Below are 18,992 nucleotides of genomic sequence, written 5' to 3' on the forward strand. Positions count from 1 at the left end.
TGAACCGGTAGTATTGTCGTGATCTGGGGTAGTGCTGGTTCGTCATGGATTCAGCACGCACAACCTCTACCTGGCGCGCCACTATCGACGAAATCTGGTCGACAGTCTACCGAGGGGTATGTCCACGGTAGTAGATGAATCGGTGGAGATGCACGTGAGGGAGCCGGATGGTGACACAGAACGTAAGAGACAACGATTAGGCATGTTCAGACCGTTAGCTTGACGTAATACCCTACGTACTGTGTCTTTGTGGATTGTATTGTGAGAGATTCGATGCCTTAGGCTAAGCCTAGGATCTGTACGAGGATGTTGACTAGGAGACTGCTGCCCCTCCTTATATACTCTAGAGGGGTATGGTTACGAGAAAAAATATCCTATATGGTATTACAATATCTTCTTGTAGCCTTTCGATGCACGCAGACTAGTGTCGTGCGCCGTCTGTCTTCTTATGGACTGGACCACTTCTGATGGTGCGACCCATATCTTGCCCTGGTACCGGGGTTCATAGCCCCACAGATACCATCTCGGGCATCCGAAGGGAAGTGCGCATGGATATTCGGGCACAGCGCTACTACTACTGGAACGCGGCGGTTCTCTGCGCCACCGGCACATGTGGCAACCTTGATTGCCACGGTGGATCCTTCCTCATCGTCTACGTGGGCTCCAACATCGATGAGACGTGGATCTCTACCTACTCATCTGGCACTTGGAGTCTTGGAGTAACACATTCGTCCATGATCACCCCTACGCCTACCCTGATAATGACCACATCCGTGACTATATTATTGGTTCGACGCCCTGTGCGCACATGGGGAATGCAGTCTAGTTTCTGTCAAAGTCGTCGAAAACAGTTGTCAAGTATGATTTAGGTTTGCATGAAATGTCTGTCATTTTAGTACCGCATAAACCCGACCTTTTATCAGCCTGCTGTGCTCACAAGCATAGAGGACGGTGGGCTGAGATATGCCAATATTTATGGATTCAAACTCCACATGTGGTCGAGGAAGGGCCCTCAAGTAGATGCTGGATGGACACAAAACGGAGTTATTGACCTTGAAACTCAGCTCCGTAGTAATGCCATCTTGACCTCACCTTGTGTGGTTGGCTTCGTGGATAGGATGGGCGTTGTTTTCTTGAGTGCGGAGGACATGATCTTCAAATTTGATCTAAAGACCGAAGACCTGAAGAATGTATCAAGGGCGGAGCTTTATATGACGTCTTGCCATGCATGAGCTTCTACACTCCAGGTATAGCTCGTTGCTCCCCTAAGTTTTGTTTTGTACGTACTATTCAGATTTCAGAATGAGTAATATTCTTCTATCTAGTCACTAATATAAGATCTTGATGGTAGTCTTGAGATTAAAATAGAAACAGACCGCAATATTGGTACTAAAATGACCGGACATATTTGTTTTGAACTCGATTTTGTCATCCATAAATAAATTTGTGCTAGTGTTCCTCTTGAACTGGATTGTTCTGTCACATCCTAAATGAATTTGTGCTGGTGTTTCTACTTTCTCTTAACTGTTGCTGTGAATTTCTGTTATTTGATTTGTGAGAAGCGTGTTCATCAAAGGCAAAATTGATTTTTTAGTCATCTAATGCTATTTTCAAATATTGTAAATTTCTACAGCACTGGGAGCAACTTGTGAGGGACCAAGCGTATAGCTGGCTCAAATGCATGAAAACTCAAGGTGCTTTATGTCAGGGCTGCTTGATCAAGGGGAAATCTTCTAGTAATAATGGTAAATCCCATGGTATCCATGGTGGGATAGCATTGTTAGCATTAGTGAGGACGGTGAGGTCAAGATGGCATTCCTATGGAGCTGTGTTTCAAGGTCAATAACTCCGTTTTTTGTCCATCCAGCATCTACTTGCGGGCCCTTCCACTACGGGAAACGGTGACAATGCCGAGTGCTTTCTGTTTGCCGAGTGCATTATATCGAGCACTCGGCAAACATAACATTTGCCGAGTGTATACTCCAAGACACTCGGCATACTATTACACTCGGCATATCTATTATTTACCGAGTGTCAACACTCGGCCTCTAGGGGACACTCGGCAATAACCACCACGTGACCCGCCCGTGCGCCGTTCTACCGGGCGGCGTGCCGGCCGTTAGTACTTCGCCGAGTGTCCGTTAGAGACACTCGGCGAAGTATTGATTTGCCGAGTGTTTTATTCCGGCACTCGGCGAAGTGTATGGGTTTGCCGAGTGTTTATGGAGACACTCGGCGAATGAAAAACAATTTTTCCCTCCTCGGCCCTCCACAATTTTTCTACTCCCCACATACGACATTTTGTACTGCATGTTAAAAGTTGGTCTATTTCTTGGTCTGTTTGCTATATTTAGTGAATTAATTTCATTTTGAGTAATTTATTGATTTAAACGAAATTTGAACTGCAAGTGATTGAAATAATAGAATAAAATGAGTGGAAAAATCATATTCATGTCATTGAATCCGGATTGATGTCTCATACAGGAAATGAAAAGAAATTTCGAACATTTTGTTCAGGAAACACGACCACGAACGTGTGTTCGAATGATTTTAAAATTCTACCAAAACCAAACGAAGTCTGAAAATCACGAGATTTGTCAAGATGTCATGATATCATATGTGGAGGCTGTGGTAAAAAATTGAGAATGTTTCGCATAATTTGTGACGTATGATGCTTACAAACGGAAGCATCTTCGGAGAAAATTCGTAGAACTTAGAAGGATCCGATAAGATTTAGAGTCCAAGTGACATTTTAATTGGGTTTGAGTTCAAATTTTTTTGTATAGGCAATACACAACATAGATTAGTTCATGTCAAATTTTGACAAATTAATGGATCCGTTTGATATTTTTTATTTATTAATTGCAATTATAGAATTTTAGTTGATATAAATTAATTTTGAGCTATAACTGCATGAAATAATGAAATAATATTAGTAGAAAAAACAAATATGCATTTTGAGTGAATTTGACAAGTTTTTTTTCAAAATATATAGGAAAAAAGTTACTAAAAGAAGCTATTAAAGGTATACATAAAATATTAGCGTAGTTTGCCGAGTGTTTCTATATAACACTCGGTAAAGTATCTCTTTGCCGAGTGTCTTATAGAAAACACTCGGCAAAGTCTTGGTGCAGGCCCACTGCCGCGCGAGTAGACCCTTTGAAAAAATAAAAAAAATAAAAAAGGAGCTATGCCGAGTGCCAGATCGCGGGCACTCGGCATACCCCCTAACAGTTAACCCGGCGCTTCCGCGCACGCCACACACACGCACACAACGCACACACGCCACAGACACACGCCGCGACCACGCGACCCCGTCCCGCCGGCGTGCCCGCCGCCTCCCCCCGCCGGCGTCCCCGCCCCCGCTCCATCCCCCGGCGGCGCCCCCTCCCGGTCCTCGGCGTCGCCCTCCCGGCCCCGGCGCGCCACGCCCGCGGCGGCTCCACCCGGCGGCGCCACCGCCCCCCCCCACACACACCCGGTGGCGTGGCCGCGCCCCTCGGCGTCGCCCTCCGGGCCCCGGCGCGCCACGCCCGCGGCGGCTCCACCCGGCGGCGCCACCCCCCCCCACACCGACGGCGCCCGCGGCGGCGAGGCCACCGAGCGGAGCGGGAATCGGAACGGAATCGAGTCGAATTCGTCCTCACCTTCTCGTCGTTGCTGGTAAGGAAGCCCTAACGTTGCTTGATTAAAGAACTAGGACACTGTTTGGCCCAATCGAGCCAATCGAGAAATTCCTGTAATTCCTTGTCGGGATGGGTTATCTGACCCAATCGAGCCCCACTAGCTGCTGGATTGGTTCTTGATTTTCAATACATGAATTTCTGCCGATCGATAGGCCGATAGCTACACTGCATTCTTGTTTGGTGGTTAGATTCGTGAGAGCAGCCGTTCTTCTGGCTTTCTGTTTGCTGAACCCTTTCCAGGGTTGAATATTTGATGTGAAAGTGATTAAAGAACTAGGACACTGTTTGGCCAGTTAAAGGGCTTACTTTTAGAGATGCTTCATTTTTTTTTCTCTTGTTTGTAAGAACACACACTTGTTTTATGTACCTGATACATAGACTGATAGACACGTGAATGCAGACAAAACTGTGAAGATTTCTCCTCTTATGGAAAACTGTGAAGATTTCTTCTCTTATGGTTTGGGGCTTTTTAAGTGAGAAAGAACTAGCAAAAAAAAAAGGAAAGAAAGAAAGAAGACAATTCACATCTACTGTGCCGATCCATTTTAAACCACATCTACTGTGGTCATCAATTTTGAATGATGACTATGTGGCCATCAATTTTGAATGGTGACTGGAGATAATGTACAGTACTTAGAAGTTTCACTAGTTGGGTTACAAAGTGGAAAGCTTAAAATTCAAAGTCAAAAGTCTGATTTGTCTAACTTAATGTTTGAAATTCTGAGAAACTTATAAAAAAAATTAAATAAAGTTGAATGTATCCCTGCTTGTTAAAGCATTATAAGTAGACTTAACAGAAAATTTCTGATTTTTTTCTAATGTCCAAATGATCTTATCAGGTTCATTTACCAGAATAAAAGGTGAAGCATCACACCAAATTTCCTCCCATCTACTTCTTAATTCTACAGGAAGCCATCTTCTAAATGTAACTTGAACTTCTCCACTTTTAATTCTCTCAACAGAGGCATCTTTGCATTCACATAGCTCAAAGAGAATAGGTTCAGTAGTACACAGTGCCTGAGGATACAGCCATCTATCTTTCCAGAATCTAGTTTGACGCCCATTTTTAATGCATATTTCTCTCCCTAGTAAATAAACATCTTTGATTTTCAACAGATCATACCAAATAGGAGAATCAGTCAACTTGTGAGAAACACTAAAGATACTGTCCTTCCTCAAATACTTATGTTTGATAATTGTTTGCCATAAACCCTCTTCTCTTTCTAGTTTTCACCACCATTTGCATAAAAGACTGATATTCATTTTCCTCAAGTTCTTAATCCCAAGCCACCTTTTTTCTTGCTTTTACATATCTTTTCCCACTTAACTAAATGATACTTCTTTTTTGTCCTTCGTCCTTGCCAAAAAAAGATTCTCCTTATTTTATCTAATTTACCAACCACTGTTTTAGGCAAACGACAGACAGACATATGATATATCGGTGAATTGTTAAGACTAGCACTGATCAAGGTAGATCTGACCGCTATAGACATGCAGCTACCCTTCCAAACATCTAACCTTTTACTGCTTTTCTCTACAAGGGGGAGCCAGTCACAAACATGTAACCTACTTGGGCTAACAGGAACACCCAGGTACTTAATTACAAAGAACCCAACTTGACAGTTGAAAAGATCAGCATATGTCTGCCCCAAATTCTCCTCATCATTTGCCCTGTTCGCTTGGCTGATAAGTATGGCTGAAAGGACTCGCGGCGATTTGCGAGAGAATCGCCGCTGTAGGGAGGGGTTCAGGTTCAGGTTCTGGGCCAGGGTCAGTTTCTGGGAGGCGTCGAGGTAGGCCTCGAGGCAGGGGTGAGGAGGAGGAGGAGCAGGACCAGGAGCAGGAGCAGAGACAGAGGCAGAGGCAGAGGCAGAGGGGTCGACGGAAGGGTAGGGCGAGGACCCCATCGCCTGAACCTAACCCCCCGACGTCTGAGGAGGAGGAGGTACCTTCCGCACACGCCTCTGGTGAGGAGGAGGAGGAGGAGGAGCAGGAGCAGGAGCAGGAGCAGGAGCAGGAGCATGAGCAGGAGGGGGAGAGAGAGGGGGAGGAGGCAGGGGATGCCCAGTCCAAGATCTGGTTGCGAGGTCCCTCGTCCCTCCCGAGGCGTCCGATACCTGAGCATAAACGCCCGCTGATTAAACCGACAGGGACCAGGTAAGTAACTTTAAATATTCGCAATAATTTTGATATGTTGAAAATTATAAAAGAAACTAATAATTTATATTAATCACTTGTGCAGGAGTTGGATTAAGCTCAGTGGGGGTGATCACAACCGCAAGGTCAACGGCATCCTTGGCCTTTTGTGCAGGGAACACTTCCCTGGCTTGGTGGTGTACGCCGGACAGCGGGAGCCGGCCTACACGTGGGACCACTACGTCGCCGCCCCCGACGTCTCTGATCGTGATCGCAGGAGATTCACCAACATAGCGGAGCGGGTGAAGGGCGAGCTATGGGTAAGTATTCCTCGTACTACATTGCTCAATACATCACCTTCACTGGACATTCTTGAAATAATAACTTTATACATCGCCTCTATATGCAGGACTTCTACAGATGCCAGGAGGGATTCGAGGCCAAGGCGAAGTCCGTCTCTGAACAAGCCGCCAAGAAGCTCGTGAAGGACATGCACTACGAGGCGCGCGTCCAGGCCATCATCGAGTTCTACGCTCAATACAGAACCATGAAGGTTAAAAAAGAAGAGGCAAGGACAATGAACCTGACCAAGGACCAATTCATGAGTGTAAGCAAAGAACGTTGATACTTACTTTATTTGAGATTAATTACGCTTAATTTCTTTTTTCATAAGTCACATGCTTGATGATGTAGGTGCCTCCGTGGTGGTGCCGAGCGCATATCCGGTGCTGGGAAAAGATGGTGGATGAGTGGTTGCAGCCCGGGTGGTTGGAGCACCACCTTGCTTGCCGGGAGCGGCGTTTGCAGATGCCAGGTGCATCACACCATCAAGGCAGCCTGAGCCTTGATGAATATAGGGAAAAATGGGTATGCAACTCCATTTCTGTATTCTAACGCTCAATTCTGCATAATTTCTAATCATTTTGCATTTTTGCCGTAGTCGTCGTCACATGATGGCCAGTCTTGCTCCCAGCTCAAGGCATGGGTTCTGTCCAAAAAGGGCAAGGCGACGGCCGACATCGACTTCAACCCGGAGGACCCGCCTGAGGCGTACAGCCATCCAAGCATCCACAGCCGCGTCACCCAGTATACAACGATGGCAAGGGAGGTTCACGGGCCACAGTTCGATCCGAGCTCCCAGGATATTGATGGAGAAATCGTGATGAGGGTGGGAGGAGGCAAGAAGCATGGTCGGTATTGGATTGGCGACAGCGTAATTGACACGGCCTCTACTCCCACTCTCTCCCAGATCAGAGCAAGGAGCACGGACTCGAGCCCAGCGATACGCCCACGGCCGACCACTGCACAGTTCCAGATAGAGGCTCTACAGGTTCTTTCTCTTCCATTCATCATTCGTTGGTTCTTACGTACTTTAGCTTTGCATTGCTTTGCATTGTAACATTGCGATGAAATATTTTAGGCCCAGGTGGAAGCAGAAAAGAAGCAACGGGAGGAGATGGAGGCGAGGGTGGAGCGGTTAGAGGCCGAGCGGCAGAGGATGGACGAAGAAAGTCGGTTGAGGATGGACCAAATGTTCCAATACATGCAGAATTTTGCATCGAGTATGGGTCAACCTTTGCCACCGCCACCGATGCTATTCCCTTCACCTCAGCCACCCACAACTACTCCAGTGAGTCACTTGACACCTTGAAACTTAAATATTTTAGGCTTTTATTTCCAAAATTTTTCTGTTGATAAAACTTTAAACAAAAAAATACTTAGTGAAACTTAAATATAAATGCAAATATAGATGTCATGTCAAAAGAGAATGTCAGGCAACCATTGGTGCTGCTGACTACCAGAATAGTAAATTATACTTCTATTACGTCACCTAAGCTTGAATGGCAAATCCACTTTTCTCAGTTCAATAAATGGTGCACTGGTTCTCCAAACAAGAAAAAAAGAAGGGCGGAGCTACACACCAGTGACATGATCGGATACTGAAATGAGCATGATGCATTCTTCACTTTGCTGTCATGAATGGATGTGTTCCCTTTTTTTTGTCAACCTTGCTGACTTAGTAATGCGCATCATTGACATATTCAGCTCTGATTTCCTGACGCAAAGAATTCTTCGTGTCGTCGTGACCCAATAAGGTCATCGGTTATCTTTGCTTTGTGCTGAACATTTTTTTGATACATCGGTCTTGTTATGACCGCATTCTGGCTATCTGTCTTCTTTCCAAGATCTAATGGAGACCACACATTTGTTTATAGTCAATGAAAAAGGCCTAGGTTCCGGAGGTTTGTGTTGATTGGTACTTTCAGTTGCGTGTAAGAGGCTCATTAACCACCTGACGACATATGCTTCCCAGTTTAATTCTTTGCATCATCCACGACCACTACTACACATAATAAGATTCAGTCATCACACAAGCAAGATAGAGCCAGTCAGCGTGCATGTTACTACAACTAGGAGATTATAAAACGGCCAATCATGTCACTATATTTTAACCTCCACGGTGCCTAGCTCCAAGTGTCAAACCCACCGTATATAGCTGAATACAGCAACACGTACCTAAGGAAGGTCGGTACTGAATCCATAATGCAGTTAAAATATGTTGGAATCATTGCCAGCAGTTTAATACTGTTCCCTATGAATGACGCGTGTCTGTATATGCATTCATGCACGCTTCTAAATATTATTCAGAGAGGCAGGCCGTGTAGCTCTGCAGCAACGAACCTGCAGAATTGGTTAAAGAAATCTTTGTAGCAGGATAAGGTAACGTGCCTCATTGACTGGATGCATGCACTTTTCATCCCTTCAACTCTTGACACGGTTTAAAGAAAAGAGAAACCTCCTCTCACTACGGGAAACAGTGACAATGCCGAGTGCTTTAGATGCACACATTTCGATACTGAAATTCACTTTGCAATATGAAGTCTAACACTGTTAAAAAGGAAGCTAACACTGTTTCGAATACTTCTCTTTTGTGCAGAATCAATCGGCGGCATCAAATAATCAGTTTCAAGACCCGGATTTGTCGCAGAGGTTCCAAGGGCCTACGCAGTGATTGCATTTGTATTGTGTCTTAGTTGTGACTTGTGATGATGGTTTATTGTAAATTGAGATGATGGTTTATTGTGACATGTGATGATGGTTTATTGTGAATTATGATGATGGTTTATTGTGAATTATGATACCTGTGACAAATAATTATGCCTGTCATGATGTTTTATTGTGAATTGTCATGGTTTTTTTTGTGGATTGACAGATATGTGACATTATTAAAAAAGAGACCATTTTCCATTCTGGTAACCTTCTTTGCCGAGTGTATTCCAGTGGACACTCGGCAAAGTGACCATAAAATCTGACCGCTGGAGCTTGTTTGCCGAGTGTTTTAGTTCTGACACTCGGCAAACTTGGGAAACTTTGCCGAGTGTTTTAGTTCTAACACTCGGCAAACTTTGGAAACTTTGCCGAGTGTTTTAGTTCTAACACTCGGCAAACTTTGGAAACTTTGCCGAGTGTTTTAGTTCTGACACTCGGCAAACTTTGGAAACTTTGCCGAGTGTTTTAGTTCTGACACTCGGCAAACTTGGGAAACTTTGCCGAGTGTTTTAGTTCTGACACTCGGCAAACTTTGGAAACTTTGCCGAGTGTTTTATTTCTGACACTCGGCAAACTTGGGAAACTTTGCCGAGTGTTTTAGTTCTGACACTCGGCAAACTTGGGAAACTTTGCCGAGTGTTTTCCGTCGTGCACTCGGCAAAATCGACATCGCCGTTCCATCCCGTCAATTTTTTTTGCCGAGAGTTTATTTTTGCCGAGTGTTTACTGACAGTCGGCAAACTGTTTGCCGAGTGCCCGATGAAAAACACTCGGCAAACTACTGTTTGCCGACAAATCAATGCCGTGTGCTGTATGCCGAGTGTAACACTCGGCAAAGTATTTGCCGAGTGTTTTTGGGCGTTTGCCGAGTGCCCTTGACACTCGGCAAATCTACTGTATCCCGTAGTGTTCCTCGACCACATGTGGAGTTTGAATCCATAAATGGTGGCGTATCTCAGCCCACGGTCCTCTGTGCTTGTGAGCACAGCGGGCTGATAAAAGTTGGGTTTATGCGGTACTAAAATGACAAACATTTCATGCAAACCTAAATCATACTTGACAACTGTTTTCGACGACTTTGACAGAAAGTAGACTGCATTCCCCACGTGCCACAGGGCGTCGAACCAATAATATAGTCACGGGATGTGGTCATTATCAGGGTAGGCGTATGGGTGATCATGGACGAATGTGTTACTCCAAGTGCCAGTATCAGATGAGTAGGTCGAGATGCACGTCTCATCGTGTTGGAGCTCGCGTAGACGATGAGGAAGGGTCCACCATGGCAATCAAGGTGGTCACAGGTGACGGCGGCGCAGAGAACCACCGCGTTCCAGTAGTAGTAGCGCTGTGGCCGAATGTCCATGCGCACTTCCCTCCGGACGTCCGAGATGGGGTCCTAGACCATGAAGGGCGCATCAAATAATCTCGGAAACTCCAGGAGCGCGCGGCCGTGGTGGGTGTTGATAGCGTGCCATGGGCGCAGATCGTTTAGCGACAGACAAAAGGCGGAGGTGGTGGGCAAGCTGGACGTACGTGGGCACGAATTTTTTTGAAAGAACAGACGTGGGCACGAATCGGGCTGTATCATCGAGGCTGCCGGCGGAGGCACAGAGAAAAAATCCCAGCATGGGGGCGGTGCGGTGGAACTTGTGGTACCTGCGGCGGAAGCCGGCGCTGAAGATGAGGCGGCACCATGGCTTGCAGACGATGGACGCGCGGAAGAGGAACGCCGATTCGTCGGGTGGGAAGCGGAGGAGGATCTCCTCGATGATCCCCTCTGGCGGCGCCGCCATCCAAGGTGAGAGAGGAAGAATGATCAACCACATATCTTTATGGACGGCATGTCGAGGAGACCGCTAGCTGGGCATGGGCGACGTCCGCTACCGAGAGTGGCGCTGCACCGAGAGACGAAGTCTGCGCCGTGCATTGTGGCATGCAGGGACTGCTTCTCTAACAGGGGCTGAAGCCTGAACTAAACTGAGCGTCTGAACTGAATGAAGCAGACTCGGGCGCGCCAGTGCACGTGATTCAGCTGCGGGCGGTGTCGGCCCAAAGGCCCAATCTATGCTAGCACTGGCATACGTTAAAAAAATTTGTATGGGCTCCTGCATTTTTCAATTAAAAAATTCACGAAAAGAGAGGAAAACGATTAAGCTTCCAGAGATTATCGCCGACGTAGCCCTTGTAGAAATCGTTGCCGGTTGACATCAAGCTTATGTCTGAAAGGCGAGCTGCTGGATGCGGTGCAGTAGACATCAAGCTGCCGGCCTGTTCACGGTGCTGACATCCATGAAGATGATGCGTGGCCGCATGAAAGGCAGCAAGCTCACAATTGTGTGCACGCAGTGCCCGTGCTTGAGGGACCTTACCCTTATCTTGGATCTGATTGTTGTCTCTGACGTCTCGTTTCACTCCAACTCGTTGCACTCAGTGGTGCTCCTCTTTAGAAACATACGGAGGCTAAATGTCGTAGCCCCAAAACTGGAAGAACTCGAGGTATATTATCACCCTATGGAGGCTCATATGTCTGCCCCAAAGCTTGCCAAGGTAGCTTGGCATGCTGATGCGTGATGCCTACGACCCTCATCTCCATCAGTTGCTGATGATGTTGGCCATTCCCTCCATCTACTGGAAATCAACAGAACATCTGTAGTGGCGTCCCTGGTTAAGCATTTCGATGAAGTTGATGAGTTGAAACTGGAAATCTGCATTTCACAGGTGTGTTGGCATTAACGAATTTCTTCATCACGATTTTTTTGACAGTCTAAGTGATTAGTTTGTGCCTACTGTTAGATATTATGGGCTTGGCCCATTTATTTAATATCTCTATTAAACTCTATGGTCCGTACATGTACATTAATGGTTTTTATACCATATGGGAATTTAATCGAGAGGCGACTCTACTTAAATACTTGATCATTGATCGATCTATTTGAGAAGTAAAAGTGAATCACCTGGATGCCACATGCGCGCGCGCGCCGCCGCCGCCTGGCCCGAGCCCGTGCGCGTGGCGGGCGGGCGAGGCCTTTATTTTTGAAACTCCGTTTCCTGTGACGAATTGATTGGAGGAGTTTCTGTTAACTCCCGTGACTTCTGGCTCTCCGTCTCTTAAGCTCTCTTGGCGAAGTACACCACTTTCCAGCAACGCAAGTTCTTCCCGTTCCACCTCCGGCGAGCACCAGAGATGGAAGAGTAGGCCTCCGGAACGCGTCTCCGTCGTGGGCTTCATCTGCTCGGGTGAAGACGGGCGATTACGTTTTTGGGGAGTGTCAGTGGTGGCACGACTACTCGCTGGTGAACCAGTAGCGGTGCCTCTTCACGGCGTCCTTGTCTGCACTGCATCGAGCGGGACGACTACAACAACAAAGCACCACCATGGCCTTTCCTGGTGCGAGCGGCTCCGCCGCAGGGTATAATCTCCTTCACCCTCTTCTGAGTTTCATTATCAATATCATGATGTTCCTAGGCAATACTGCTTTCATATTCAACATGCTCTATTTGGATGATTATGCTAGTACTGTTTTTCTGGTTCCTTTTAATCTTGTGATCATCATGATCTTCATATTTGAGAACACATCTTTTATATTTATGATCATGTCTGTGATGCTTCAGCTGTGTAAAACAATGTTTCACATATGTTTTGGCTCTATAATTTGTATTATCATCATGTTAACATTTGTCATGAATTGTTTCTATCTTTTTATTCATGACTTCACTCTCATTTTTATTGCGTCATTTTTATGGATTAAAATAAATATGAAAATGTCTTATTCTTCAACATTCCAAAAACGTAATTTCAGGCCATTTTCATCTGTTGGCTTTGCGGGCATGCTAAAGCCTACGCCGTTTGAGGGCACTCACTACAAGAGGTGGCGTGAGAAAGCCCTTCTGTGGTTGTCGGCCATGCGCTGTGGTCATGTGCTCAATGAGCAGCCTGCTACTGTGAGATCCGATGAGGATGAGCAGGCTTGGGGACATGCTGAGACCATGTGCAAGGCTGCACTGTTGAGCATCATCAGTGATTCTCTGGTTGATGCCTACATACCACTCCCGACTGGCAGAGCTGTGTGGGAGGCTCTTGAGGCTCGGTACGGTCTATCCAACGCCGGTTCTGAGCTGTACATCATGGAGCAGTTCCATGACTACAAGAAGGTTGATAACCGTGCTGTAGTCGAACAGGCTCATGAGATACAGGGACTGGTGAAGGAATTGGAGCTGTACGGCTGTCCTCTCCCTGACAGGTTCGTGGCAGGGTGCATTATTGCTAAGCTGCCACCTTCCTGGACTGATTTTGCTACTACCTTGAAACACAAGAGGCAGCAGTTTAGCATTGCTGAACTTGTTGGCACTCTTGATGTTGAGGACAAGGCAAGAGCAAAGGATGTTAAGGGAAAGAGCAAGGGCGGAAATGGTGAGGCGACTACTAGTGCACATGTGGTGCAAAAGTTTTGTCCTAAGCCACAAAAGAAGAAGCCCCAACAGGAGCTTAAGCAGAAACCCACTACCTTCTTCAAGAAAGGTAATAATAAGAAGATGGGATTAGACAAGGCAAAGATGAACTGCTTCACTTGTGGGAACACTGGGCACTTCTCTAGAGAGTGTCCTGAGGCTAAGTGGAAGCCCCCACCAAAGGCGAAGACAGTCAACACCATTGAGACTGATGCAGACGCTTCTGGGCCGAGAGGAGTGGAGCCTTGCTGATGGGGAATGGCGCGCGTGCTGGTGTTCATGGTGTTGGTACGGTGGATCTGAAGCTTACTTCGGGGAAGACCGTGCAACTCAAGAACGTGCATCATGTCCCCTCAATAAGGAAAAATCTTATTAGTGGCTCTCTGCTATGTCGAGACGGTTTTAAACTTGTGTTTGAGTCGAATAAATGTGTTATGTCGAAGTATGGAACCTTTGTTGGAAAAGGCTATGAGAGCGGAGGCTTGTTCCGCTTGTCTTTGGTTGATACTTTACCTCTTGCAGTGAATAATGTCGTTAATAACGTTAATGTTGAGATGAATGTTTGGCATTCTCGATTATGTCATGTTAATTTTGGTTGCATGTCCCGCTTAGCTGGTTTGAATTTAATTCCTAAATTTGACGTTGCCAAAAGCTCCAAATGTCATACATGCGTTGAGGCAAAACAACCTCGCAAGCCTCACAAGGCAGTTGCGGCGAGAGAGTTGGCATCACTTGAACTCATTCATTCCGATATTTGTGAAATGAACGGAATTTTGACAAAAGGTGGTAAGAGATACTTCATAACGTTCATAGATGATTGCACTCGATATTGCTATGTGTACCTGATTAAATCAAAAGATGAGGCATTACATTATTTTAAAACCTTTAAAGCTGAGGCTGAGAATCAACTTGAAAAGAAAATCAAACGGTTGCGGTCCGATCGCGGGGGAGAATATTTCTCTAATGAATTTTCTGAGTTTTGCGCGGTGCATGGTATAATCCATGAGAGGACACCTCCATACTCACCACAATCCAATGGGATTGCTGAGAGAAAGAACCGCACTCTAACTGACTTGGTGAATGCCATGTTGGAGACAGCTGGTTTATCTAAGGAATGGTGGGGTGAGGCAATTTTAACTGCGAATCATGTCCTAAATAGAGTGCCCACAAAGAACAAAGAAATCACTCCATTTGAGGAATGGGAGAAAAAGAGGTTAAATATTTCTTATCTTCACGTTTGGGGTTGTTTGGCCAAAGTGAACGTGCCAATAAACAAAAAGCGAAAGCTTGGACAAAAAACTGTAGATTCACTACGGGAAAACCGGCCTTTCCCGAGAGCCTAAATAGTTGCCGAGCGCAAAACAAAGGGCTCTCAGCAAAGAACTGATTTGCCGAGAGCACCTCTCGACAAAGTAAAACTCTGGGCAAAGGTTAACTTTGCCGAGAGCATGGCTCACGGCAAACAAAAATGCTCGGCAAACTTGTCCTTTGCCGAGAGCTGCGCTCTCAGCAAATAAGAACTCACGGCAAACATAACATTTGCCGAGAGCCGGCCTCTCGGCAAAGAAGTCCGCACGGCAATAGGCTTTCAGAGTTGTTTAGGCTTACGGCGTTAATTATTTGCCGAGAGCCGCTCTCGGCAAAGTGACCTATTTGCCGAGAGCCATGTATGGCTCTCGGCAAAGGGTGCTTATTATTTCATGTGTTTCTCTTCTCCTCGCTTTTGTCCAAAAATATTATTATTTTTTTATTTTGGGCGCTCTAAACTTTTTTCTCTATACACATACTATAGGTTCTACTCAATATTAAAATTTTGTGTATTTTTGTAATTATTTGCTATATCTATTTAATTAATTGCATTTCAAGCAGTTTTTTTAATCACGAGTAAAAATTAAAATTTGAACGACGAGTGATTTAAACACGGGAAATAATTAAGTATAAATTGGTATTCATGCTATTTATGCATTATTGAGGCCAAATAACATCTTGTTGACGTTTTTTCACCTTTTATTTTACGAATCGAATACCACGAAAATGTCGTCGAACGATTTAAAAATTCTTAAAAAACGGAAACGAAGTCGGAAAATTGTGATATTTGCAATAAAGTCATGGTACCACACTTGGAGGCCGTGGTAAAAATTTGAAAAAGTTTCGCACAAGCGGTGGCGTCTGATTCTTACCATCTGAAACATCTCTGAATATGTTTCATAGAGTTGAGAAGGATCCATTAGGATTTTCAAACAATGTCATGCGTGAATTAGGTTTTGGACTTCCAAACTTTTTCTATAGTCATTAGAAAGCATAAATTGTAACACGGCAAAATTTCGTAAATTTTGGGAGCCGTTTGCTATTTTTTAATTCTTTTTTACAAATTCTTTGCCGAGAGCATATGGGTTTTGCTCTCGGCAAAGAACCTTTGCCGAGAGCTCTCTGGTTAGCTCTCGGCTCCGATTTCTTTTTTTTACCTGGCCTGCATCAAGGGTTTGCCGAGCGCCCCTAGAAGCTCTCGGCAAAGAGTTATTTTTTAAAAAAAAATCATTTTGAAAAAAAATATTTAAAAAAACCTTTCTTTGCCGAGAGTGGCTCTCAGCAAAGATTTATTAGGTTTTGCCGAGAGCAGCTCTTGGCAAAGGATTAAAATTTTTTTCCATTTATTTTGAAAAAAATCTGGGCGGAGTAAAAAAAGAATTTTTTTTTTGCTGCTGCAGTTATTTAAATAAGAAATAAGTATATTTTTCAAAAAAAAAATGTTTGCCGAGAGCCGGATCGGCCTGGTGCTCGGCAAAGATGGGATGTTTGCCGAGAGCCGCCATGACCTGGCTCTCGGCAAAGTGGGCCTCCAGGTTATTTAAATTTTTTTGCTGCTGCAGTTATTTAAATAAGAAATAAATAATTTTTTCAAAAAAAAATGTTTGCCGAGAGCCGGATCGGCCTGGCTCTCGACAAAGGCGGGATGTTTGCCGAGAGCCGCCGTGATCTGGCTCTCAGCAAAGTGGGCCTCCAGGTCTTATCCAACGCGCCCGCGACACAAAGGCTATCCAACCGCCACCGGCCCGCGCTCACTGCTGCCCGCCGCCACCGCGCCCGCGCTCACTGCTGCTCGCCGCCGCCGCCCGTGGAGCTCGCCGCCGCCGCCCGTGCAGCCCCGCCGCCCGCCCCGCAGCTCAGCCCAGCCGTCGAAGGCGCCAGCACGCAGTAAGCGCGCCGAGGCAGGCACTGCTGCAAGGCTGGCTGGACGCGGTGCACCGAACGACCGGCAGCAGGCTCGCCCGGGTCGCCGAGCCGCGGGCTGGCCGCGGCCGACACCGCCCGCCTGGCCCCGCGCTCGCACGCCCGCCCGGCAGCACCGCGCCTGCCCGCCCGGCCGACAGCCAGCAGCCCCCCCTACCCCGGCCACACCGCAACGCCTCCCTGCGATTCGGCCCCGGCCGCGCCCGCCCTCCCCAGCAGCGTCCGCCCGCCCGTCACTAGCCGATCCCCCCGGCCGCCGAGCCCCTCGCCCCGCCGGCGTCCGTCCTGTCTTGTGTCCTTATGATTTTCAGAGAAGATCCCGTCGGAGGCTAGCCGGAGTACCTCATCTTCCTTGACGTTGCGGGTCTGCCTGCACCGCGTCGCCTCGCCACTGCACCGACCCACCACGGCCCCGCTAGCCTGACTTCACCGCCACCTAAGGTATAACCACTATTTCTTTGTCATGGGCATGTATCTCCACGTAACCCAGTTAGGCGTCTCCCGTTCGAAAGAGATAGGGTTACAAATATGCAGATCTTTGCATATCTATAACTGTATTTGTTTTGAATTGTCCACATGCATGTCGGCCATCGTGCCGTTGATATGTGATGGGAGGCCTTCGTGCCGTTCATATATATGTGTGCCGGCCATCTCGCCGTTGATATGTGATGGACGGCCATCGTGCCGTTGGTTTTCTTGCAGGTTTTGGAAACCCCACCGTGCAGGGGAGGTGCTGCCGAAATTTTGATGTGTCTAGGCTTAGATTTCAATTTTATACCTAGTTCTGCAAATATTGACTTGTGTACGCTTAGATTACAATTATATGCCTTAGTATTACTATAATTACTAATTTTTCTTCTCCTTTGTGCAGAATCAATCGGCGGGTTCGAATGAGGGGCCTCAGCAGCCGCTGTCGGGAGGGTCGTGGCACGCGCCGTATCCACCACTTCCGCCGCATCAGCAGCCGTCGGGAGCGTCGGGGTACCAGCAGTATCCACCGCCGCAGCAGCAGCAGCCGCCGGAGGGAGGGTCGAGGGACTGGGATGCTTGGGGGTGAGCTTGTTGCTCTTCATAATGTATTGTCGTGCACTTTGTGAGATGAACTGTTGGATTTGAGATGTTAAGATGGATTATGTGAGACATGTGATGTGGATGGCATATTTGTTAAATATGTGATATTTGTGATATATATGATGTGTTATATTTGTGAAATATGTGATGTTGAAGCTGGAAATATAAACAAAAATAAAAAAAATGCTCTCTGGACTCTTTGCCGAGAGCTAATATTTGCCGAGAGCCCAACTAACTGGGCTCTCGGCAAAGAGTAAGATTTGCCGAGAACCTAACTCTCGGCAAATATGACTCTTTGCCGAGAGCATATTCTAGGGCTCTCAGCAAATCTTTCCTTTGCCGAGAGCTGGCTCTCGGCAAACCTTTCCTTTGCCGAGCGCTGGCTCTCAGCAAAGAAGTTTTTTTTAAACCACCTCAGCCCCATAATCTATTTTATTTTTTTTTAAAATTCTTTGCTGAGAGTTGCTCTCGGCAAAGAAGTGTATGGGACGACCGTTACGGGCGGGTTGCCGTTACAGCGGTGATATTTTGCCGAGAGTTAGGTTTTGCTGAGAGTTTTTATTTTGCTCTCGGCAAAGAGTTTGCCGAGAGGGGCTCTCGGCAAATAAACCTTTGCCGGGAGACCTTTTGCCGACCACTCTTTGCCGGGAGCAGCTCTCGGCAAATGATCTGCCGAGAGTGAAATCCTCTTTGCCGAGAGCTTCGGGCTCTCGGCAAAGGAGGGGAATCCGGTAGTGATTGTGTTTTCCTAGGCTATGCCATTCATAGTGTGGGCTATCGGTTTTTAATAATAAATTCTAGTGCTCCTGATATGGCTGTTGGAACGATCATGGAGTCTAGAGATGCCACGTTCTTTGAGAATGAATTTCCAATGAAAATAGGTGCATCTAGCGTGTCTAGTCATGATCCTGTTCCTGAATTTCATGAATCGAATATACACGCTGATGATAACACCCATGAGCTTGAGCAAAATCCTGAGGAGGATGATAATACTGTCACTCGAAGGAGTAAGAGGCAAAGAGTTGCAAAATCCTTTGGAGAAGACTTTATTATATATCTCGTGGATGACACTCCCACAACTGTTTCTGAGGCATACTCCTCTCCTGATTCTGACATGTGGAAGGAGGCAGTGCAAAGTGAGATGGACTCCATTATGTCCAATGGGACGTGGGAAGTGGTTGACCGTCCATTTGGTTGCAAACCTGTGGGCTGCAAATGGGTGTTTAAAAAGAAGCTGAGGCCTGATGGTACAATTGAGAAGTACAAAGCTAGGCTTGTTGCTAAGGGTTATACACAGAAGGAAGGTGAAGATTACTTTGATACTTACTCACCTGTTGCTCGATTGACGACCATTCGTGTGTTGCTATC

The 18,992-nt window shown here is 46.4% G+C and overlaps 1 protein-coding gene and 1 pseudogene across 1 annotated transcript; both read left to right on the forward strand.

Moving 5' to 3' along the window:
- Nucleotides 1-18,992, forward strand: part of LOC136489240 (putative FBD-associated F-box protein At5g50270) — a 32,410-nt pseudogene that overhangs the window by 9,396 nt on the left and 4,022 nt on the right.
- On the forward strand, nt 5,724-8,970 carry LOC136486942 (uncharacterized). Its single transcript, XM_066484032.1, has 7 exons — nt 5,724-5,843; nt 5,929-6,142; nt 6,232-6,429; nt 6,516-6,689; nt 6,763-7,152; nt 7,243-7,452; nt 8,761-8,970. The coding sequence occupies exons 3-7, from the start codon at nt 6,313-6,315 to the stop codon at nt 8,833-8,835; spliced, it is 966 nt and encodes a 321-aa protein (XP_066340129.1). The 5' UTR covers nt 5,724-5,843; nt 5,929-6,142; nt 6,232-6,312; the 3' UTR covers nt 8,836-8,970.

This window comes from Miscanthus floridulus, chromosome 10 (assembly GCF_019320115.1).
Source record: "Miscanthus floridulus cultivar M001 chromosome 10, ASM1932011v1, whole genome shotgun sequence".
In the NCBI taxonomy this organism is placed as follows: Eukaryota; Viridiplantae; Streptophyta; class Magnoliopsida; order Poales; family Poaceae; genus Miscanthus; species Miscanthus floridulus.